At 39.2% G+C, this 26662-nt stretch overlaps 1 protein-coding gene across 1 annotated transcript in view; it reads left to right on the top strand.

Annotated features, from left to right (window-relative positions):
- Positions 1–4810: 4810 nt before the first annotated feature.
- LOC126252161 (lipase member H-A-like) overlaps positions 4811–26662 on the top strand; it is a 129812-nt gene continuing 107960 nt past the window's right edge. Inside the window, exons 1-2 of the mRNA XM_049953030.1 lie at positions 4811–5003; positions 10166–10214. Coding sequence (XP_049808987.1) covers positions 4811–5003; positions 10166–10214 — 242 coding nt within the window. The remainder of the gene's footprint in view (positions 5004–10165; positions 10215–26662) is intronic.

Below are 26662 nucleotides of genomic sequence, written 5' to 3'. Positions count from 1 at the left end.
TTTACAATTAACTTAGTTTACATTACTGAAAGAAGAGGAGAAAACTAAATTATCTTCATCCAGAATTGTGCAACAGCAACTGCAGCACCTTCAGCCTTCATCAGCTCTTCATCACGGCATGACTCAGGGCAATGTGGACAGTGGCACAGGTGATCCATTATCCGTTCTCCTCTGCAGTAACATTATTTTGCTACCTTGGAATATTCCAATTTGACAAGGTTGTCTTTCAATTTACCAGCACCTGATATTGGTCTGTTCAGTGATCATGTCATTTCTAGCTGCTAAGTTGTTCGTGGAAACATAGATAGAACGGACAATGAACTAAGAAAACTACCTCTGGATTTCAACCTAGGTCTTGGTGGTTGACGGCCATGGGGTGGTTGTAAATTATTTAGTTTAAGCTTTTTCCTTTCAATGTCTGTAACTACTTTACATTGAATATCTGATAGTACAATATCTATCAAGCAGTAAACCTTGTATGCAATTAGCACTTTCAGAAATAGGGTTCAGTCATGCAGCTTTATTCAGTGTGACTTCCACTTGCTTTGCATAAGCAGAGCTGACCCTTACAGTACATACATACTTTCTTTCAGAGAAACAATGTGCCTTGGTGGAAGTTCTGATGATTTGCGTTGGGTTCCCCATTTACTGCCAATGGTTTTCAAATTATGTTATTTAGGACTGAAACCTTTGGCTTAGTGCTCTGTGTGTGTTTGTGGAATGTTAACAACCTGGTTGAAGTGATGTTTAGATATACAATAGTGTTCCAACTTAATGCCCTTCCAATTAACTTCTAGTTTCCTATTTGCTGATCTGTTTCAGAGGTGGAAAGCACAGACCTGAATTTTCCAGCAGTTAGCTCTCAGGTGGTTATTATCACAATAGTCGGTGTAAGTTGTCAGTGCTGTTGTAAGAACTTGTTTAACTTCCTCAAACTTCATTGCTTGAGTAGCTAAAGTGAGATAATTTGTACGTATGAAGCTTTTGTACGCATTAGGCTGTGATTGGTCTTTGACATATATATCAAAGAGTTCAGGGGACTAAACAGTTCCTTCTTTTCAATGACTTTGCCTTCCTTGAAACTCAAGAAAGAATATTCAATTGTACAATAAAATACCAATTACTTTCATTAAGCCATAATTAGGTGTCATGCTATAGATCTTCTGGAACATTATAAAAGGCTGATTAGTATCATAGATTGAACATAGATTAATAAAATAAACTCCAGTGATGTCACCTCTTTCAAATCTATCCTCTTTGCGGTAAGTTAAGTTGGCTTCTTGTGCTGTGTAATCCTTTTTTGGTCTGAAGCCTGCCTGTTTAGGAATTAGTAGACTGTCAGTCATGGGAAGGCTTTTGAATACCTATTTGAATAACTTTTGAGATCAGATGGTTCCCCCCTGAGTTTCAAGATGGCAGCTACTTCGGTTTTCTACATACTTTGGGATCTGATTCTGTATCACGCAATCATTTCGTAGTCACTTGCTCAGACCATTTTATTTGCTCCACCCATTAATCATCCATTCCAACTGAGTTATAGTTCTTGCATTGTTGAATGGCTTCTTGCAATTCTTCTTCACTGAGCTCTTGAGAGAGTTCATAAGTTTCCAGTTCAGCTTGTCTGTGTATCTTGGATCCAGCACTAGCTTTGCCCATTTTTCTTGGGATAACTAATGAGTCTCCTGAACACACAAGACAATACACTGACAGTAATGGCAAATATTTCAGGGTAATTCCTCATTTACTGCAGAAATTCCCCATGTTTATAGATATGATTGTCAAAAGTGGTCTTAGCAAAGACCTCTTAGGGTGATCACTTCTGGAACTCAAAGGATCAGTCACCAGAGAATGTTCAGTCACTGATGTTGCCCAGAGTACATCTTTGGGAAGGCTCCTTTCATGTGCCCCATATACAAATTATAAGTTTTAGAACTGGTGTGTAAGCCACATAAAACTTATGAGGTGTACACTCTTTCAGGTATAAAGTGCTACTGGTAAATTCTTATTGTATACTTAAAATTAAACACAGTTCACATATCATTACAAACTGTCAAACTTATGTAAGGAGTTGAAAGAGTGATCTAGAAGACAAAGTTTTAGTTGTTTTTTTTTTTTTTAATTTTGTCAGATTACCAGTAAGACAAAGTTTTAGTTGTTCTTTTAATTTAGTCATATTACCAGTGACTCACTGGCATATTCGTGGAGATTAATTGTATACATTTGGACTCGAATAACATGTCCATCTGCATCATGTTAAGATTTTGTACATAATTTTGAGGTCATGTTTACTTCTTGTACCACGATCATCATATGCACTTTTTATTTTTTAAATAATAAAATTCTTGTTAACAAAGGACTTGACTAAAAAAGTCATGATGAGGATCCCCAACAGCTGGAATAAATTTCTGCAAGAGCATCTAGGGTGGACTCTACTCATAATACTGATGACTCTCTTCTGTGTCATAAACACTTCAGTTCCTTGTGGCAGGTTCCCCTATAATATAATGCCATATGTCAGAAGTGATGAAATATCCTATTTCCAAGTCATAAATGGATTCAGTTGAGTGAATGACAAATGCAGGAAGTGAAATGATGCAGTTTAGGTTGCTATTAGTATGTAATCCCAGGAATTTGGTTGATTCAGCCCTTGATATTTCTTTGTCGCCACATTTTATTTCCACATCTTCCTGTTTTTTTGTTAGTTGAACTGAGTCTTGTTAATTTTTAGGGACAGATCACCTGAAGTGAACAAGTCTATAGCTTCCTTAAATATAGTGGAGTCAGTGCAATGTCATTTGCAAATAGGGTGAAGTGCACTTTTTGGTTCATACACCATGGAAGGTTATTGATGTAGTAAGGGGCCAAGCACTGTTTATAGTAAAGGACCAAGCATTGAACCTTGTGGTATTCAACATTTCACTGTTCTTCAGTCAGGACAGGCAGGTGCCATTGCAGAATAATTCACAACCTTCTGCTTTTCTATCATCTAGATATCACTTGAGCCATAACCTTACTTCACCATTTATGCCATAGTGTTCAACCATCCTAAGAAGAATTTTGTGATCTACCTAGTTGAATGTCATAGACCAGAGCTGTCCAACATATGGCCCACGCGTCACATCATGGCCTGAGGCAATGAAGAATCCAGCCCATAGTAGCCTAACAAAGTCTTTTTTTCCCCAACACAGTAATAAATGAGGACAATGTTTTAAAATTAACATGCTTTGTTGATTGCACGTAGCCCAAACAAACATGCATGTGGGGCACAGGAGTGGTTGCCTGCCTGCTAACCTACTAGCTATTCTCTTCCATACCTGCTACCTGCCACATGTTTCCCCACCTGTGATTCCTATGGGTGATGCATTGGCCAGAAGGGAGGCATGCAATGGCATCCTCACCTGTACTCTCTTACTTCCTTTGTTTCAGTTAAGTCAGTTAGTCAGATTCACTCTGTGCTATTGCAGTAGCAAGACACTGCTTAATAGCTAGCTCCCAAGGTTACAATTTCCCATCATTTGCACATGGGTGATTAAAGGTATGTAAATACAAAAAACTTGTTTTAATTCAGAAACAAAGTTCAATTAGTCAACATACTAGTTCCAAATAAGACATGTGCATGTGGCATAGTGTAGGTGGCTGCATGTGTGAAATCTAGCAGATATTTAATGGAATCTAACCTAATCTGTGTGGCTGCATGTGTATGTGCTTATAATGGGGTCATATATGAGCATATTTTTTCTGGCACTGTGTGGCCGGCAGTAAGGCTATAAGGCTTATGTTCGCAGTGTTTCTGGGGTTGTTATGAGCTGCTGAGATGATGCGTGGTATCTTTTGTTTGGTGAACATACACAGCAACTGTTGTTTATTAGCCAATCTTTCACATATGGTCATTGTTGCCCATGTTTCACATCAACTTCCGTGTGGTATGGAATGGGCAATGGCAGCATTACCAGAAAATGATGCTCATGTACAAGCTCCAAAGCCTTGGAAATTGATAGTGCACCATAACCTTGTGAACTGATGTCAGATTACACATATATCTGCCCCCCTCTGACACTCACAGGGCTATGAAAGGAGAGTTCAATTTTATTATAATTCAGGTTTCTTAGAGACTGATTTTGCCTCTCCACTACTTACTTACTTACATTTTATTTTGGGTTTTGATCAACCAATGAGATTTATGAGAATAATTATAATTTTGTTCCAGAAGATTCATGTGATTGTGAAGATAAGTATATTTGTTGGGTGTATTGATTATCAATCAACAATCCAGGACTGTTAATGCAGTCATGTCATCCTTGAAAAAATGGAAAGCTAACACAGAATGTCATGTGTTCAAATTGAGTTGGACTGAAGCCTATTGTGACTGAACAAAATAGGAACATACTGTATCTTATCTGTAATGAAAGAATATCAGTTTGTGTGAAGTACAACACAGAGTACCATTTTTCTATAAAACATGCTTCTATGTATAATGAATACAGTGGCCAAATAAGAATTGACTGAATCAACTCATTGGAAGAAAAAGACTGGTACTTCAATGTCCAATAAATCAATTCTCACCGAGACATCACTATGCTTTTTAAGTTGCAGCATGATATTGACACAGCAGGCCATGTTTAAAGTACCAAAAGAAAACTTAGAAACTGTAACAAAACTAAGCTTTAAGATAGTAGAAGCTGTTACCAAAAGCGGAAAACTTTTATCTGCATGTTTGGAAAAATTTCCTCAGCAGCATATACAAAACAAGTGTCATTAGTGAGAAAATACTAGATTGTCACAACAAACCATAGCACAATCAGTTAATAACATGGCAAAAGATATTGAAATTCCACTTAATGGACAACTAAAGGAATGTGTATTTTACAGTTTAGCACTCAATGAAAGTACTGATGTTTCAGATACAGCTCAGTCGGCAGCCCTTGAGAGAGGAGTGACAGAGAACTACATGGTAATTAAGGAGTTACTTGCATTCAATGAAAGGTACAACAACAGGTCAAGATGTATATGAAGTAGTAATAAGTGGTATGGAAAAGTTTGATCTTCAAGGCAAAAATCTTTCCGGCTCAACAACAGATGGTTCGCCAGCAATGATGAGAAGAATAAATGGACCTGCTCTTCTCCTTTTTGGTTGCCCATGTCAGTGTCACCTGACAAGGGATGACTGCTAGTCACATATGCATGGTGCATGTTGTATCAGTGAGTGTTCTGTCGTGTGTAGAATGGGGAAGGCATATGATCTATCTGAGTTTGACAGAGGGCAAATTGTGAAGGCCTGGAGGCTCGGTATGAGCATTTCAGAAACTGCATGACCTGTCCAGTGTTTGAGGAGTGCTGTGGTGAGTGTCCTCTACACCTGGTAACACCACGGTGAAATCATTGTTCAGATGCCATCGGGTTGGGCGGCCACTCCTCATTACAAATGTTGGATTTTGTAGGCTTGGCAGACTGATAAAACAGGATAGGCAGCAAATTGTGGTGGAACTAAAATCAGACTTTAATGGTGGTCAGAGTAAAATTGTGTTTAAACATACAGTGCACTGAACATTCCTAAACAATGATCCTCCACAGCCAACGACCCATGCGTGTATCAATGTTAACATCGTGCCATTGCCAACTACAAATGAAATGGGCATGTGACCATCGGCACTGGACTTTAGTGGCAGAGCATTGCACGGTCTGATGAATCCCCATACCTTCTTCATCATGTTGATGGGAGGGCACAAATCCATCATTTTCCAGGGCAACTGCTTCTTGGCACCTGTAGTGTGGAATGAAGACAAGCTGGCGGTGGCTCCTTTATGCTCTGGGGAACATTCATGTGGGCATCCATTGGACCAGTGGATCTCATGCAAGGCATCATGATGATAGCCAAGAAGTATCGTACACTGATTGCAGACTACATACACAACCCTTCAAGACGGTCATGTTTCTGGCGGCAGTGGCATTTTTCAACAAGATAATGTGTCATGTCAAAAGGCCAGGAGTGTGATGGAGTGCTTTCAGGAACACAGTGGTGAGTTCCAGTTGATGTGCTGGCCCCACAACTTGGCAGATCTGAACCTGATTGAGCACATCTGGGATGTTATTGAATATGGTGTCAGATCTCATCACATCTCTCCCCAGAATTTATGGGAGTCAAGTGATGTGGTGCCAGCTTCCTCCGGCGACCTACCAAGGCCTCATTGCTTCCTTCCTTTCTGTAGAGTTTCATAATAGATGTCTTCGAAAAATGAACCATCTTCTGTAAAAATTGAAAAACGTAAGAAACTGAATTAAGAGGGGGGGGGGCAGGGGGGGGGGCAGGGGGGGGCAGCGGGAAGGGATGCTCACCTGATAGGGGAGGGAACTTTTGTTTTTTTACTACTACATCCTCTGAGAGTGTTCTCCCAAAGTTTCAAAACTTTAGAAATTATTTCTCCCCTTTTTCCTAATTTTCCTGGGGTGATACAAGATTCTCATTTTCACAAAGAGAAACCCACAACTAACTGAGGGCAACTGCTTCTTGTGTCAGTATCAGATGAAACATAGAGCAAGTTACATTTTACCTACCCACAAACTAAAACTATATGAAAAAAATTTGTACTACATGGATGTGAAATTACAAATAAAATCTGGAAGGTGAGGAGTGACCCAAATCTAAAAAAATACTGAAATAAACCTGGAAAAACATAAGAAAAGCAAATGCTATTATAGTGTAGAAGATTTCTCAAGTGATAACCATATACTATTGTATCTGTCTAAATAAGTAGCATCACATGTGTTATAACCATAATTATTTTCTTTAGAATGATAAGCTTGTAGAAAATACCTCACTGAAGAATCAACAACATATCTATTGTAACCTTAGATTAAGATTATTAGTTTGCATGTAGATTCAGAATTGGAAAGTCATCTATCAAGATGTTTGTTTGATGAGGCATGTTATGTGATAGTAAAAATTTAATTTTATGAAGAGAATACCTGAAATGTAGAATCAACCATGTATGGTACTCATCATCACATTCACCACCATCATCATCATTGCTCTCATCATTTTCCAACTACAGTTTCCTGGATGTGGTGTGCAAGCTCTTGCCATCTCCTTCTGTCTTTGTACACCTTCTGTTCCAGGACAACTTGATTGTGGTATCATACACAACCATTAACCCCAACTCCAAGCGGATAGGGCCACTTTCCCTATTATCCACTTGAGCAATTCTTGCTAGGCACATCCACGCTGTGCCAGAGGGCGTCCTCCACACCAGTAGGACAATGTGGAAGGATGGCTAAGTTGAGGCAGGGGCTTAGGTTCATGGGGTATAACGTGGAACCTATGCCCATGGTTACAGGCAAATACCTTAACGGCACCTTTGGCACAGGAAACCTTCGGAATGGTGGAGATGGTGGATGAGGCAATCTACCCTCCCTGAAGATAATTAGAAGGGTACACCATTGCTTTGTGGAGAAGAGCGATTTTCAATGATTAAGAGATTAAACACTGAAAAAAATTCTCATCTGTGTTAGACATATCAAGTCAGTAGCTGAGCAAATATGCATGGCTTTCAAACCTAAACCACACCTCGGATGGAAGAAAAGAACTATACTACCTCATGAAAAAACTGAGCATTGTGCAAAGAATGAAAGCATGGAAAATAAGGCTGGGAGGGCCTACTGTCAGGAGACCAGACACTTGTCAGGCCAAACCTGTGCTTACAGAAAAACTGGATGGTATCTGTTCAGTTGGAAGAGCAAGGAAGTGGTGGGAGGATGAACTGCAGAAGGACCTTAAGCAGTTAGGTGTCTACAAGAACTGGTCCTAAAGCACACAACATTGATATTTACAGAGGAACATGTAAAGTCGGTGCAAGATCTTCAGGATTCATGATCACTAAGAAGTGTCTGTATGTAACCTATCTACTGGACCAAAATGAATGAACAAGGAAAACACCAAAATATATGGAAATCTTCATGAAATTTCTACTCATAGTGTTAGACACAGCCATTAAAATCTAATGTCAACAACAACATCAACCAACAGACTGTTCTCTGTACCAAACTGATGGGTTCCAGTCAACATAAAGACACAGCACATCAAAACCTGAGAAGAAAGCTGCAGCAACCATACAATAAAGTCACCCTTTTACATGCAGTCGGCTTCCCAGGAACCCCAGCCACAATGAATTGTCATGTGCAAACTACATGGATGGACAAGGATAGTGAAAATTGAACTTGAAATAAAAAGACTTGTCTTTTGTGAATTAATGTTTATTTTTGTTATCTCTTTCGTCATTTCTTTTATGCCATTACTGTGACAAAACATTTACATTATACAAGTTCAGAACTTTGAATTAACTATGTATAATTCATAAAATGACAATAAAAATTACTGAAAATTAAAAAAAGTATTGGATGGCCCATTTCAGACATCGTGAGTCACAAAATTGATGACTATGTGTTTTCATTATGGTGGTGTTCTACATAACTGTGCTGCTTCCATCAGTTCCTATGTACCATTGAAACTGCCATACTTAGAGATTACAGGTATTCAGTCATGCTCAATGTGAAATACTGTAACATGACTAAACAATCTGAATATTATTGCATCTGAGACACTCCTATTTTATTAATAAAATGTGATTTGAAACAAATAAGGGGAATGCCATTGGCATGAATTCTCTGATCCTGCTTCAACTCTGTGAACTGTGTAACTAGAGGCAAAACAAATGCATCAGATAACAATACAATTTGTTGATACATTGTTGATTGTAGATTAAAACATTGCAGGCTAAGAGTTAACTGCATTTTCTGATATACAACACTTAATGTTAAACAAACAAGCTCTGTTTGTTTAGTCCGGTCATGAAAATTTAGTAAAAAGCTTCAACAAAAATCTATTGGTGGTATATAATGACATTTCTGGTATCTATATAGCTTGCCCACTTAGGCTGTGCCACAACTGGCTATAGCTCTAAGGATTAATCACCTGTTAACAGAATTTTCCGTCAGCTCTTGGAAGAACAACATTTTTTAATCATCTGGTTTCTTGAATAAATAGTCCTGCTATAGAATATAAGAATGATAATTTCAATAGTTAGGAAGTCTTTTCTGAAGGTATTTGTCTGGAGTGTAGAATTTTACAGAAGGGAAATGTGGATGATAAGCAATTTGAACAAGAAGAGCATATAAACTTTTGAATTATGATGCTGTAGAACAATGCCGAATATTAGATAAGTAGACTGTGTAACTGATGAGCAGGTTCTGAATCAAACTGAGAAGAAAATAAATATATGGTACAACTTGACTAAACAAAGGGAGGCATTGATATGATAAACTCCAAGGCATCAAGGAATTGTGAATTTGGTACTGTAGAGAAATGTGTGTGGGGGGTGGTGGGGGGGGGGGGGAGATTGGGAAATTGTAGAGGGAGATCAAGGGTTGATTACAGTAAGCAGTTTCAGATGAATGTAGGTTGCAGTAATCATTCAGAGATGAAGAACTTTGCACAGGATTGAGTAGTGTGAAGAGCTGTTTAAGATTAGCGTTCAGACTGAAGACCACAACAACAATGCTAATGAAGGTATTTTATATCCCACTATTCGTTATTCATAGACACAAGAAATTTATCTTTCTAGAACACTGTTTGTACTGTCAAACACTGTTTGTACTTTTGGTGAGTACTATTTTCAAAAATTTCTCGATTTGTTTATTTTAGATGTACTTAATAGGTTTCTGTATATTTCCCTACCTTTGATGTATGCTACAAAATCTCTCACGACATCTCTCTTTTTTGATGTTGTACAATTTTAATATATATAGGCATATTTTATCATACTGGAGAGTGAAATCTCACCCTCTCCATCACTGACATTAACATCCCAACACAGTAAACCTGCGTTCTGGATTGAAAACAACAGTTTACCTTTCATGTACAATGGTGTGCCAAATGAGGACATCTGTGCAAAGACAAAAAACTAAATTCCAGTCTCAATCCAACACACAGCTTTAGTCTGGGGAAGTGTTCTACTAGTTGAGAGTCTACTGACATTTAAGATATTTTTGCATTCCAACAATGTATATGAAAAATCACAAAACATATTTCTCATCCCTGATGTTATTGGCATGCTGAGATTGTAAAACAAAAGTTTTCAGGTAGTGATGTTAATACAGATATTTCTTTTTCCAGGTGGCACCAATGCTGGAGGTTCTGATTTCAGTTTTGCTTTGTACACAAGGTAAGTATTATCATGATTTGTTTGATCATTTCAACATAATCGGTTTCCTTGTTTACTTTTTGTTCATAAGTATGTCACATTAGTTTTCAATGTAAAAAAATAGGCTGTGTTACAATTTTACTATAAATATCACCGTACGATACCAGTTTATAGAATGTGAATCACAGTAGGAGGATACATTGTAATCCACGTTGAATGAGAACTGTTGAATGATGGATGTACATAAAAAAATGTAATGATGACAGCTAGTGCTGTTTGAAGCACAGACAATTAAAATCCAATATGAAATATCAACAGAAGTAAATTATTAATAAACAAAAATAATGGAAGTCTACTAGTCACTGGTGGTAGTGCTACATAAAATGCATGGCAGTCCAGAAAATTTCACATTTCCAGTGACATGATGAGAGAGTGATATAGACCAATATATCATTGAAGCAGTTAATGATGATGATATTAAAAGTATATGCCTTACTACAGCCCCCCCTCTCCCATGAACCATGGACCTTGTCATTAGTGGGGTGGCTTGCATGCATCAGCAATATAGGTAGATGTACCACAGGTGCAACCACAGCGGATGAGTATCTGTTGAGAGGCCAGGCAAACGTGTGGTTCCTAAAGAGCAGCAACAGCATTTTCAGTAGTTCCAGAGGCAACAGTCTGGACAATTGAATGATCTGGCCTTGTAACATCAACCACCAGCCTTGCTGTGCTGTTACTGCAAATGGCTGAAAGCAAGAGGAAACTACAGCCATAATTTTTCCTAAGGGCATGCAGCTCTACTATATAGATATGTGACGATGGCAACCTCTTGGATAAAACATTCCAGAGGTAAAATGGTCCCCCATTTGGTTCTCTTCATGGGGCTTACTCAGGAGGATGTCATCGCCATGAGAGGCGGGGGGGGGGGGGGGGGGGCTGGTATACTGCAGACTGTAGCATGGAATGTTAGATCCTTCATTGGGCAGGTAGGTTAGAAAACTTAAAAATGGAAATGGATATGTTGAAGAGTTATGATGGAAATTAGTGAAGTTTGGTGGCAGGAGGAACAGGACTTTTTGTTGGGTGAATACAGGGTCATAAATACAAAATCAAATAGGGGTAATGCAAGAGTAGGTTTAATAATGAATAAGAAAACAGGACTGTGAGTAAACTACTATGAACAGCATAGTGAACACATTATCATAGCCAAGATAGACACAAAGCCCACACCCACCACAGTAGTACAAGTTTATATGCCTTCTAGCTCCACAGATGGAAATATTGAAGAAACGTGTGATGAGATAAAAGAAATTATTCAGACTTAATAGTGGACTGGAATTTGATAGGAAAAGAAAGAGAAGGAAACATTGTTCAGTATGGTCAGGGTTGAATGAATAAAAGAGGAAGCTGTCTTGCACAGAGCATTATTTAACTTTAGCTAACACCTGGTTTAAGAATCATGAAAGAAGATTGTATGCATGGAAGAGACCTGGAGATAGTGTAAGGTTTCACATTGATTATATAATGATAAGACAGAGATTTAGCAACCAGGTTTTAAATTGTAAGACCTTTCCATAAGCAGATGTGAAGTCCGGCCTCAATTTATTGGTTATGAACTGTAGATTAAAGCTGAAGAAATTGCAAAAAGATAGGAAATTAAGGAGACGGAACCTGGATAAGTTGAGAGAACAAGAGGTTGTTGAGAGTTTCAAAGGAAGCATTAGGTAATGATTGACAAGAACAGGGGAAAGGACTACAATAGGAGATGACTGGATAGCTTGGAGGGATGAAATAGTGAAGGCCGCTGAGGATCAAATAAGTAGAAAGTCAAGGCCTAGTATAAATCCGTGAATGACACAGCAGATATTGAATTTAATAGATAAAAGTAGAAAATATAAAAAATTGCTGAATGATGTATTTGAAAGGGAATACAAATGTCCAAAAAAATGAGACTGACAGGAAGTGCAAAGTGGCTAATCAGATATGGCTAGAGGACAAATGTAAGCATTTAGAAGAATAGAACACTAAGGTAAAGATAGACACTGCCTACAGGAAAATAAAGGGACCTTAGGAGAACAGAGAAGCAGCTGCTTGAATATAAAGGGCTCAGATGTAAAATCAGTCCTAAGCAAAAATCTGAAAGGTGTAAGTAGTGTATGGAGGGTCTATACAAGGGAGATGGACTTAAAGGCAATGTTATAGAAATAGAAGAGGACGTAAATGAAGATGAGATGGGAGATATGACACTACGAGAAAAATCTGACTGAGCACTTAAAGACCTAAGTAAAAACAAGGCCCCAGCAATAGAAGAAGTATGAAATAGGCAAAATATCCTCAGATTTCCAAATGAATATAATAATTCCAATGCCAAACAAAGCATGTGCTGACAGGTGTGAATATTACTGAACTATCAGTTTAATAAGCCACAGCTGCAAAATACTAACACACATTCTTTACAGAATGGAGAAGACTGGCAAGAGCCAACCCTGGGGAAGATCTGCTTGGATTCCAGAGAAATGGAGGAACATATGAGGCAATAATGACCATACAGCTTATCTTAGAAAATGGGTTAAGGAAAGGCAAACCTCACATCCAACAATCTCAGAGAAAGCTTTTAACATTGTTGACTGGAATACTCCCATCAAAATCCTGAAGGTATCATGGGTAAAGCACATGGAGCAAAAGGCAAATCACAGCTTTTACAGAAACCAGATGGCAGTTAAAAGAGTCAAGAGCCACGAAAAGGAAGCTGTGGCTGAGAAGGGAGTGGGACAGTGTTTTAGCCTATCACCAATGTTATTCAATCTGTACATTGAGAAGGCAGTAAAGGAAACTAAAGAATAATTTGGAGTAGGAATTACAGTTCAGGGAGAAGAAATGAAAACTTTGAAGTCTGTCAATGACACCGTAATTCTGTCAGAGACAGCAAAGGACTTGGAAGAGCAGTTGAATGGAATGCACATGTGTTGAAAGGTGGATTTATGATGAACATCAACAAAGGTAAAACAATGATAATGGAATTTAGTCAATTAAATCAGGTGATGCTGAGGGGAATAGATTAGGAAGTGGCAGGATATAGAACGTAGCCAGGCAATGGCAAGAAAAGCATTTCTGGAGAAGAGAAATTTGTTGATGTCAGATATAGATTTAAGAGTTAGGAAGTCTTTTTGGAAAGTATTTGTCTGTGGGGTAGCTATATAACCAGTTTAGACAAGAATAAAACAGAAGCTTTTGAAATACAGTACTACAGAAGAAGAATGCTGAAGAATAGATGGGTAGATTGTAGTGCAACTTTACGTGAGCACAGAAAAGGTTTAGTTAATGAAAGGACTAGGCCACAAGTCTCAAACATGATTGACTTTATTACAATATAACTCTCTGAGCAAGTTTCATTCCTTGGCCCTTTTTTAAAAAAAAAAAAAACAAAAAAAAAACAAAAAAACAAAAAAAAACATACAGAATCATTTCGCTTCCAGACTTGATCTTAAACAAGGGTAGACAAACATCAGCTCATTTAGCATTAAACTTTAGGCAAGCTATTAAAATAATAATAGACTAAAATACACTCCTGGAAATTGAAATAAGAACACCATGAATTCATTGTCCCAGGAAGGGGAAACTTTATTGACACATTCCTGGGGTCAGATACATCACATGATCACACTGACAGAACCACAGGCACATAGACACAGGCAACAGAGCATGCACAATGTCGGCACTAGTACAGTGTATATCCACCTTTCGCAGCAATGCAGGCTGCTATTCTCCCATGGAGACGATCGTAGAGATGCTGGATGTAGTCCTGTGGAACGGCTTGCCATGCCATTTCCACCTGGCGCCTCAGTTGGACCAGCGTTCGTGCTGGACGTGCAGACCGCGTGAGACGACGCTTCATCCAGTCCCAAACATGCTCAATGGGGGACAGATCCGGAGATCTTGTTGGCCAGGGTAGTTGACTTACACCTTCTAGAGCACGTTGGGTGGCACGGGATACATGCGGACGTGCATTGTCCTGTTGGAACAGCAAGTTCCCTTGCCGGTCTAGGATTGGTAGAACGATGGGTTCGATGACGGTTTGGATGTACTGTGCACTATTCAGTGTCCCCTCGACGATCACCAGTGGTGTACGGCCAGTGTAGGAGATCGCTCCCCACACCATGATGCCGGGTGTTGGCCCTGTGTGCCTCGGTCGTATGCAGTCCTGATTGTGGCGCTCACCTGCACGGTGCCAAACACGCATACGACCATCATTGGCACCAAGGCAGAAGCGACTCTCATCGCTGAAGACGACACGTCTCCATTCGTCCCTCCATTCACGCCTGTCGCGACACCACTGGAGGCGGGCTGCACGATGTTGGGGCGTGAGCAGAAGACGGCCTAACGGTGTGCGGAACCGTAGCCCAGCTTCATGGAGACGGTTGCGAATGGTCCTCGCCGATACCCCAGGAGCAACAGTGTCCCTAATTTGCTGGGAAGTGGCGGTGCGGTCCCCTACAGTACTGCGTAGGATCCTACGGTCTTGGCGTGCATCCGTGCGTCGCTGCGGTCCGGTCCCAGGTCGACGGGCACGTGCACCTTCCGCTGACCACTGGCGACAACATCGATGTACTGTGGAGACCTCACGCCCCACGTGTTGAGCAATTCGGCGGTACGTCCACCCGGCCTCCCGCATGCCCACTATACGCCCTCGCTCAAAGTCCGTCAACTGCACATACGGTTCACGTCCACGCTGTCGCGGCATGCTACCAGTGTTAAAGACTGCGATGGAGCTCTGTATGCCACGGCAAACTGGCTGACACTGATGGCGGCGGTGCACAAATGCTGCGCAGCTAGCGCCATTCGACGGCCAACACCGCGGTTCCTGGTGTGTCCGCTGTGCCGTGCGTGTGATCATTGCTTGTACAGCCCTCTCGCAGTGTCCGGAGCAAGTATGGTGGGTCTGACACACCGGTGTCAATGTGTTCTTTTTTCCATTTCCAGGAGTGTATATATTACCAAGCAGTAATATTTAAACAGCCCTTACCAACGCAATCAGAATCCAATAAGCCTGGTACTTCAACTAGAAAAATAACTAGGCCAGAATATAACCTTTGGTCTTACTCTAAGCCAGCATCCCCCAATGAGCTCACACACACACACACACACACACACACACACACACACACACACACACACACCAAAACAAAAAACTGAAACTAAATATAGAAATCTCTAAAAAGATAGCTAAAGATAGCCACTCAGACTGGCAACACGAATGTGCATTTCGTGGAACTGTTTCAGTGTCACGATCGGCCTCATCTTAATACAGCCGTCAGGTGTAATAACATGAGACTTGGGGGTGCACTGATGACAGAAGGCATGAGTCACATTTCAGTGGTGTCAGTGGAGTCTATCAGCAGGACGGGTTTCACTAGACATGGCCTGCACCTCAACAGGTATGGGAAGGGGAGGTTGGCAAAACTTATACGTGACAGCATAGGTGGGGGTGGTGGGATCACTCATGGGAAAATTCCGGTAGTTGTGGGTGTTAGAGCTGTACCTTTTTTAGATTGAAGTCAGCTGATAGGTATTCCTGCTTAAGGGAAGTCTCTCTAACAAAGAAACCACTTTCTACAAATCTTGGGTATCCGATTAATGAGGGAATTAGTATATTTCATCAAAATATACAAGGTATTAGAGATAAAGTTAGTGAACTGCTTATAGATGTTGACTCTGAAATTATTGGTATATCTGAACACTTCTTAAATAAGGAGATAATTCAGAGGCTTCCTTTACCAGGATACAGGTTGGCTGGCAGCTTTTCTAGGAGCTCTTTGTGGTGTGGGGGAGCAGCCATGTATGTGAAAAACGGTATCCCGTTTGAGTCAATTGATGTTTCAAAGTACTGCACTGAAAAGGTGTTTGAATGTTGTGCAGGTGTGGTTAAATTTAGTGGAGCTAAACTTCTTACTGTTGTTATTTATAGATCCCCAGACTCCGATTTCACAACATTTTTGCTAAAGCTAGAGGAGGTTCTTGGTTCACTTTATAGGAAATACAAAAAGTTAGTTATATGTGGTGACTTCAATATTAATTGTATAAGTGACTGTGCAAGGAAAAGGATGCTGGTAGACCTCCTTAATTCATATAATCTTATGCAAACCGTATTCTTTCCAACGAGAGTGCAAGGGAACAGTAGAACAACCATAGACAATATTTTTGTTCATTCGTCATTATTAGAAGGGCATTCTGTTAGCAAAAAGGTGAATGGCCTTTCAGATCATGATGCACAAATTTTAAGTCTAATAGATTTTTGTGCTGCAACACATGTTAAATATAGTTACCAACTTTTTAGGAAAGCTGATCCAGTTGCTGTACAGACTTTTGTAAACCTTATCAAGGAACAACAGTGGCAAGATGTTTATAGTGCTGATACAGTAGACGATAAATATAATGCTTTCCTCAAGACTTTTCTCGTGCTCTTTGAAAGTTGCTTTCCGTTAGAACGTTCAAAACAGGGTACTAGCACAAACAGGCAGCCTGGGTGGCTGACTAAAGGGATAAGAATATCTTGTAGAACAAAGTGGCAATTATATCAAAACGTTAGAAACAGTCAAAATCTAAATGCAGCAGCCCATTACAAACAGTATTGTAAGGTGCTTAAAAAAGTTATTAGGAAGGCAAAAAGTATGTGGTATGCAGATAGAATAGCTAAGTCTCAGGATAAAATTAAAACCATATGGTCAGTCGTAAAGGAAGTGGCTGGTCTGCAGAGACAGGTCGAGAATATAGAATCAGTGCATAGTGGGGATGTCCGTGTTACTGATAAGTCGCATATATGTACAGTACTTAATAATCACTTTCTGAATATAGCAGGTGAACTAAATAGAAACCTAGTCCTAACAGTGAATCATATAGCGCTCTTAGAAAAAAGTGTTCCGAGACTGTTACCTGAAATGCTCCTCCATGATACTGACAAGAGGGAGATTGAGTTAATAATTAAATCACTAAAGACCAAGAACTCTCATGGATATGACGGGGTATCTAGCAGAATACTGAAGTATTGTTCCACGTATGTTAGCTCAGTACTTAGCCATATCTGTAACTTTTCCTTTAGGAGTGGTCGGTTTCCTGACCGATTAAAGTACTCGGTAGTGAAGCCACTTTATAAAAAGGGAGACAGGGATAATGTTGACAATTATAGACCTATTTCTATGCCATTGGTGTTTGCTAAAGTTATCAAGAGGGTTGTATATACAAGGCTACTGCAGCATTTAAATTCACATAATTTGCCGTCAAATGTACAGTTTGGTTTTAGAAATGGCTTAACAACTGAAAATGCTATAGTCTCTTTTCTCTGTGAGGTTTTGGACGGATTAAATAAAAGGTTGCAAACGTTAGGTGTTTTCTTTGATTTAACAAAGGCTTTTGACTGTGTTGACCACAAAATATTACTGCAGAAGTTGGAACATTATGGAGTAAGGAGAGTAGCTTACAATTGGTTCGCCTCCTACTTTAAGAACAGAAAGCAGAAGGTAATCCTCCGCAATATTGAGAGTGGTAATGATGTTCAGTCCCAATGGGGCACTGCTAAATGGGGCGTTCCCCAAGGGTCGGTGCTAGGGCCACTGCTGTTTCTTATTTATATAAATGATATGCCTTCTAGTATTACAGGTGATTCAAAAATATTTCTGTTTGCTGATGACACCACCTTGGTAGTGAAGGATCTTGTGTGTAATATTGAAACATTATCAAATAATGTAGTTCATGATATAAGTTCGTGGCTTGTGGAAAATAACTTGATGCTAAATCACAGTAAGACTCAGTTTTTACAGTTTCTAACTCACAATTCAACAAGAACTGACATTTTAATCAGACAGAATGGGCATGTTATAAGCGAGACGGAACAGTTCAAGTTCCTAGGCATTCGGATAGATAGTAAGCTGTTGTGGAAAGCCCATGTTCAGGATCTTGTTCAGAAACTAAATGCCACTTTATTTACCATTAGAACAGTATCTGAAATAAGTAACATTTCAACACGAAAAGTAGTATACTTCGCATATTTTCATACGCTTATGTCATATGGTATTATTTTTTGGGGTAATTCTTCTGATTCAAAAAGGGTATTTTTGGCTCAAAAACGGGCTGTTCGAGCTATGTATGGTGTAAGTTCGAAAACCTCTTGTCAACCCCTATTCAATAGTCTGGGAATTTTGACATTGCCCTCACAGTATGTATTTTCTTTAATGTCGTTTGTTGTTAGCAATATTAGCTTATTCCCAAGAGTTAGCAGCTTTCACTCAGTTAATACTAGGCAGAAATCAAATCTGCATGTGGAATGCACTTCCTTGACTCCTGTGCAGAAAGGAGTGCAGTATTCTGCTGCATCCATTTTCAATAAGCTACCACAAGAACTCAAAAATCTTAGCAGTAGCCCAAACACTTTTAAGTCTAAACTGAAGAGTTTCCTCATGGCTCACTCCTTCTATTCTGTCGAGGAGCTCCTGGAAGAGCTAAAAAATTAAGCAAATTCCAGTGTTACATTCTTGATTTTCTTTATTTAAACTAACGACTTGTCGCCTGAATATGTTTCTTATATTTCATTTTATCTGTTTCTACAATCGTATTAAAATTTCATGTATTGACTCGTTCCATGACCATGGAGACTTCTCCTAAATGTGGTCCCACGGGACAATAAATAAATAAATAAATTCAAGCTGACAAGTAAATGACTTTAGAGTTAACTTCTGCAATAGTTCAACACAAGATCATTAAACAACATTAAACAAACTCGTGGTTTCAAAATTAAGCCACCACTCACACCACAAATGCATCAAGAGAAAATGGTTATAATTGGAGGCGTATACTTAAAGCAGGATTACACAGCTTACCTTTCATTACACATGAACTGCCGCTCTTGGTACAAGCCCTTTTACTTTCCAACAATAAAACACACAAACAGATGGTGATAATTCAACAAGTCTCAAAAATGTGTTCATACATGCTTTATGGAATACAGGCCAGACAATAATGACAATTTAAACCATGGCCTGGAAAACTTCACGTAACCAATTGGTCCAGTAAATAAAATAAAAAAAAAATTAACTACACTTGATAAGCCATCAAAACACGGGCATTTCACTACTAAGGAAATCGTTCAGGACTGGCAGTTGGCAATACCCATAGCACAGATTGAAGTAGCTGATGAGAATTTCGAATGAGGCAACAAGAGGCAGCAATACATTAAATCACATTGTTACCACAGTTCATGGGCTGAAATTTTGCTCACCCCCCAAAAAAAAACTATCCATGTTTCCAGTGCCATTGTGAGCAGAAACAAGGCTATCCACTCAGTCTCTTCAACCAATGAATGTCAGAATCACCAATGTCAGTACCAACAGTCTCAGTTCTATGTGTTGTCAGCTTATACTGCCACCCAGCGTACTTCTAAACACAGTTCATGCGTGACTCACGCCTTCTAGCGGCTACGTGTTGACTTTCTCTTTTCATGCCTCGCTTCAGGAGTGCGCTATATTGGCAAACTTTACATCAGATGGGATCGATAACCGCTAGGTCGATGTGCACACATCATAGATCAAATAACTAACGAGGAGGTACTGAATGGGGAGAAAAGAAATTTGTGGCACAAATTGACTAGAAGAGGTGATTGGTTGAGAGATCCATTCTGAGACACCAAGGAATCACCAATATAGTACTGAGGGGCATGTGGGTAGTAAAAATCATTGAGGGAGACCAAGAGTTGAATATAGAAAGCAGATTCAGAAGGATGTAAGTTCCAGTAGTATTTGGAGATGAAGAGTCTTGCGCAGGCTAGAGTAGCTTGGAGAGCTGCACAAAACCTGTCTTTGGACTAAAGACAAGAACAACAGCATGCCTCATTGATGGAATGCACATCAGAGGAAAATGAAGAGCCTAATGAAGGATTATGGAAGCAGATGATGGGGCATAATACAGTTGTAATGGGGACTCTGAATGCACATGTTGGTGTAAAAAATTTATTTGGAGTGAATGGCTGAGTAAGGAGAAACAAGGAAGGTGAAAAATTGTTGGACTTTCACAAAAGCAAGGGATTGAAAGGTGGAAATTCATTGTCTGATAAGAGAGGAATCAACTAGGTAATTTGGTTTATTAGTAACTGGTTTTAAAAAACTGTAATTAATTATATGAGGGGAGGGGAAAAAAATGGATCATAATGCTTTGCATTGTGCACTTGTAGTACCAGGCCATGCCACCAGAGGACTGTTGTAGAACCTCTCTGGAGTTATTTTACCAGCTGGCATCACCCGACAGTAACTAGCATGGTTTCTGTGGCAGTTCTATCAGTGTGCATACAGTGCAGACATGGCACAAATAAATGGCTACTCCTTACAAACAGTGTGCATCTGTGAAATTTTGTCATTTACTTGACAAGAACATGGTGCAAACTGTTGTGACAATGCAGACAGCTTAGTAAAATCCAAGTGTACAAATTGTTTTCTCCATTTAAAAATGGAGAAATGGCCATTGGAGATCAGCCTCATTCCTTCGCCCTTCAACTGTTTGAAGTGAGGACATTGGCAAAATCTGTGATCTGATCAGTGAATATCAATGCAGGACAACTGCCCAACTTGCACACTTATTTGGGTTGTCCTGGAGCTCAATTCACCACATTTAGGCCATTGATTTGAGGATGTGAAGAGTGGCAGCAAAGTTCATGCTGATACTTCGCAATGGAGATCAAAGGTATCATCACATTCAATCCTGTCATGCAACGAAGGATACATTTAAAGAAGATCCAAATTTTTTCCACAAAATCATCACAGGTGACAAGTCATGGTGCTATTGGTGCAATTCAGGAAGTAAACAACAGTCAACTCAGTGGAAGTCAACTGGCACACCTCATCCAAAAAAAGCTTGGCAGATGAAATTGAATATGAAGATGATGATGATTTTTGTTTCTTGACATCAAAGGGTCATATATTCAGAATTTGTCCCTCAAAACCAGACAGTAAACCAACAATTCTATTTGGAGGTTATGAAAAGACTGCATGGAAGTTTGGTGTGAAACTTTCCACCTTTATGGCATTCCAGGGAGTGGTTCCTGCATCATGATAATGCTCCCGTGCACATGGTTCTGTGTTTGCCAGTTTTTGGCCTCAACAAAGGTGACTACAAAGAGTACTACACTCCCGAGCTTAACATTTTCAGGCTACATGGCACCCATAGCTTATAATGGAAGAGCCTCCCCCAAGATCATTATGAACTGTCTGGTACCCCTTTTTTTGGTATGCATCCGTGTATTTATTGTATGATTCAGTGCTTCCTAGGGCTTTCTATGTGTATTTTTATAGTCATCGTTCAGTTCAGTTTGCCAAAAAATCTGTTCTTCTTTGTAATTACATACAGAATATTCTGGAATGACATACATTCTCGTGATTGTTAATAGAGTGTTGTCATTAACAAAATATGTACATATGCCAAATTAAATATCAGAATGTGAAATTGAAGTAATAAATGTTGAGCAACAAATATAAAAAGGTTGTAGAAATATTAGCATAAATAACTAATGCCTCTAATTACCATAATTGTAATTTGTAATTTCACTAACACAAAAAGCTCATTACCATTCAACTGAAAATAACACTCATTATCCAGTGATGTAATTTCATTTGTTATTCATTTTTCTGTAATTCAACGTAATTAACGATGCTTGTAAATTATGCAGATATTTACCACTTGTTAGTTACACCATCCAAATTTACAAAATTCCTGTATTTGAGAAAATGTGTGCATTTAATTTATGTAATCTGGCAAAGCAAGATGTTTATTCTTTGAACAAATGTTAGCAATAAAATCCATAGTCAGTAACTATGAAATTAAAGTAAAATCAAAATAATTGTTGAAATTAGATTGTGAATTAATTTTCACACATAAAACCAAAATGATGATAAAAATTATTATGTCATTTGACATCATATTTTATAGCCTGTACAAATGTAACAGCAGTTAGTTTAGATGAAATTGTTTTTCATTGTAAGTTACATTTTGTAATAAATTAACAATGGTAGCAATTGTTAAAATGGTATTTAAAGTGACACAGCGATGCTGCGGCAGTCAGTCGAGTTTTGTTTTCTTAGAGGTGTCAGTGCAGTTCAGTTCCTCAGTTGTTTTGCACTTATGTCAGTTCTGTCGATCAGTTGATGTCAATAAATAATTTGTCAAGCTTGAAATTTTCATGATGTTCTCAACGCAGGATCCACAACATTGATGAACCACAGGCCAATGCAAGTTAAGTAGTAATGTTTAAAAAAATCGTTACAAGCTCTGTCAAACAATTTACTTTTTGTAGACGGTCACATCTGCAAATAAATTCTTTTCCTGGACCATCTTCTCACAAAGTTCCCACAATGGCATTTGCAATATATCTTCCCATAGTATCTTTGGTTTCATCAGTTGATACTTATATTCTTTTTATTTGCAATCCATTGTCAGATTTGTAGTCCTGTCTTAATGTGGAAGAATGAGGAAGAGACTTGTCTTTGTATTTTTCTAAGAATTCACAAAACTTGAATGGTTCATTTTACTTAAGGACAAGTCAGCACAAAGGATAGCTGTACAAAGTTCTCCAATGAATGGTGAATAAGATTGATGGAATTCCTCTAGGAAACATTCATTGTAATGTTTCTCCATTTCCAATCCAGTGTACTTCATCTTTTTCTGAATTTTAAATAATGCCCCCACAGTTACTCTTATACTGCACAGTTCACAATAGAATATTTTACCATGAGTTGAAAATACTTCCTCACCATATTGAGACACAAACTGTTGTAACTTTGATTCACCTTAGGGATTTTTTTCCTTAACTGTACTGCACAGCTCTGTCTTCAACAAGATTGAAGAACACAATGAGACACTTGCCTGCATGCCATGTTACAGAATGGTTTAAACAACTACTTGCTCATGGAGTAACAATAGACTACACAAACTCACTGTTGCATAAGGGCGAAGTCCATATTGTGAATTCAAATGAAATAAGGGAGGAATGAAAATTTTCCTCATTCTCCAGGAAACAAAATGAGATGCTTGACGGAGTAACATTGGTTAAGTATCTCAGTGAAGCCGTACGAACTGGAACACGTATATAAGGAAGTAGTAGGGAAGATGAAATGGTTGACTTCAGTGTGATGGGATAATTTTAGGGAAGTGTAGCTCATCCACAAAGGAGATCCAGTATAGAACACTAGTATGACCCATTCTCAGGCACTCCTAGAATGTTTGGGATCCCCACCACCTTGGAGTAAAGGAAGATAACAAAGCAAGCTGCTGGATTTATTAGTGATAGGTTAGATCAATACACAAGTATTACAGATATACTTTGTGAACTAAAATAGGAATCTCTGAGGGAAGATGACTTTATTTTCCTGAAACAGTATTGAGAAAATTTAGAGGACAAGAATCTGAAGTTGACTGGAGAACAGTTTGACTGCCACCAAAATACATTTTGCATAAGGATTAAGAAAATAAGAGAAATTAGGGCTTGTAGTGAGGTATATATGGTAATTTTCCTCTCTGTCTATTTTTAGTGGGCAAGAAAAGGAAATGAGTAGCAGTGGTACCTCCACCATGCACAGTATGATGGCTTGTGGAGTAGGCCTTATGTGTGTTGATGTAACTAAGCAATTCTGATAAATTTAACAAGGAAGAAAGAAATTTGCATGAGAAAACTTCTTTACTTCGTGAAAGAGTGAAAATGTAAGAAAAATGACCATTTACATACTAAAATATGCTCTGTCAGAGAGAAATGGTCGTATATGCCTAAATATGACATAACAAATTACAGTAATTTATGTAGTTTTTTGTTTTTTTCATAGAAAGTGCACACGTGCGCTCGTGCACACACACACACACACACACACACACACACACACACACACACACACAGGAGAAAATGAGCAGAAAACCAAGAAAGTTCAGTAAGCATATGGAAGCTAAAAGAAGTACAGTTGAAGAAACAATATCAGTGGAAAATAAAAAACAAAATCCCTCTGGGTGTGGACTGTGGATGTTTCTAAGAAGAATAATAAGGCACTTAGTGTGTGGTATCAATATAGGACACAAGATACAAGGGAAGAATATGAAATGTGAGAAAGAGGGAGGCATGAAAAAAGGTTGTAGAAAACAGAAAGTGAATGGAAATGTGGAACCCAATGATTGAACATGATAGTAAAGGAAAAAAAGAAAATAATTATGAAATGATAAAGAATCAGAGAAGAGGAATGGTAAAATATGTAAAAATATTTGTTTGACCACCTCCATAGCCAAATGGTCAGTGCGTCTGATTCTCGTGTAGAGAACCTGGGTTCAATTTACAATATTGCCAGGGATTTTTCTTGGTCGGAGGATGAGAATGTAGTGCACTCAGCCTTGTGATGCCAATTGAGGAGCTACTTTAATGCAAACTAGTGGCTCCAAGATCTGAAAAAGTCATCGGCAGCTGAGAGAGCAGCATGCTGACTCTATGCCCCTCCATTCCACATCTGAATGACATCATGTGACATATGGTGGCCAACCAACATCATGTGGTCTTCAGGATCTAATTATGGAGTTCAGCTTTTAAGAAGAGAATGAGATAGAGGAGGAGAAGGGCCTCAGAGAGTTGTGGCAGATGTATTTTGATTTGTAGAATATAGATGGAGCAGTGGAGGAAGAGAGTGAGAGTGAGAGAGAGAGAGAGTGAGAGAGAGAAACAGAGAGAGAGAGAGAGAGAGAGAGAGAGAGAGAGAGAGAAAGAGAAAGAAGGCTGAACTGCTAATGAAGAAATGGTTTCAGGCAAGGATGGTCCCAAAGGAAAGTGTGAGGGAGTAAAAATGTTAGAGGGTATTAAAGGCATGATTGCAGTAAGCAGGTTCAAGAGGATGTAGATTGCATTAGTTATGTAGAAATGAAGAAGCTTGTGCTGGATAGACTACCATGAAGGGCTGCAGCAAACCAGTCTTCAGGCTGAAGACCAAAATCAACAACATGAAAACACCACTTCAGTTATAGTTAAAATATGCTTTAATTTTCACTACTGGTTCATTGAACATCCTCAGTGACAGGTGCTTACGACCTTGTCAAGTGCTTTGGCACACAAGAAAACAGAAGCTGAGGTGATATTTTAAATATATCTTAAGACAGCAAAGTTCTTTGGTGATGGTGGGAGAATGAGGAGGAAGCACTGAAGCAGTTAGATGTTTGGGAAGAAGTTTTACAAGTATGTGATCTAAAATTTTAATCCAAAGAAGTGTGAACTGGTAGTCATAGCAAGAAAAAAGGGTATCCTATAGGCTACAGTAAACATGATACTCAATGCAGAGTTGTTGAAAAGGGTGGGAAGTTTCAAGTACTTAAGTATATGATACGAAAAGATGGAAAGAATCAGGGACACATGACTGAACATGCAAGGCAAGCTGATAGCTTTATGAAAAGTGGGAAAGAAATAATAGGGAACAAAGATGTCTGCTATAAAATAAGAAGGTGTTATACAAAATGTATTATACATGATTAAACTTTCAAAATGCTGTATAAAGAGAACCACTGCTCAGATGATGTCACATTTGAACAGCATATTAATGATGTGGGGGAAACTTCACAGGAAAAAGAAAAAAAAAAGAACAAGAAGAAGATTAATGAAAATTTGACCAATAGATGGCACTGTAAGCACAGAAAATGCTCACCAACAGACACGCAGCACACAGGTGTTCCTCAGTTTGCATCCAAGACCCCCAATATGACTGTCTCCATGATGGATCATGCACTGCGGGTAAAGCTCTTTGACTGGAATGGTTACTGTGGGCCAGTTGCCCTACAGAAGTTCCAAACACTCAAGGGTATGAAAAAAGGCATTGGTCCAATGTCTGCTAAGGATCAGGAGAAAATGATTCAAAAATTGGAAAAGATAGGTTCTTTGGAAGTGCAATGTGACACAGGGAGGAAAGCAGTTGATCTGACACCTGTTGGTTGTGGCTACAGCATTGCAGGAGAGGGTTTGAGCAGTGGTGTGCAAACATGCAGTGCGTGAGGAATTGTCCAAGTGTTGGATATGCCTGTGAGCATGGCACATAAAATTCTATGTAACATCCTGCACTACTATCCATAAAAAATCATCTACACTCCTGGAAATGGAAAAAAGAACACATCGACACCGGTGTGTCAGACCACCATACTTGCTCCGGACACTGCGAGAGGGCTTTACAAGCAATGATCACACGCACGGCACAGCGGACACACCAGGACCAGCGGTGTTGGCCGTCGAATGGCGCTAGCTGCGCAGCATTTGTGCACCGCCGCCGTCAGTGTCAGCCAGTTTGCCGTGGCATACGGAGCTCCATCGCAGTCTTTAACACTGGTAGCATGCCGCGACAGCGTGGACGTGAACCGTATGTGCAGTTGACGGACTTTGAGCGAGGGCGTATAGTGGGCATGCGGGAGGCCGGGTGGACATACCG

This window comes from Schistocerca nitens, chromosome 4, assembly GCF_023898315.1.
Source record: "Schistocerca nitens isolate TAMUIC-IGC-003100 chromosome 4, iqSchNite1.1, whole genome shotgun sequence".
Classification (NCBI taxonomy): Eukaryota; Metazoa; Arthropoda; class Insecta; order Orthoptera; family Acrididae; genus Schistocerca; species Schistocerca nitens.
This window is presented reverse-complemented; position numbering and strand designations above follow the sequence as displayed.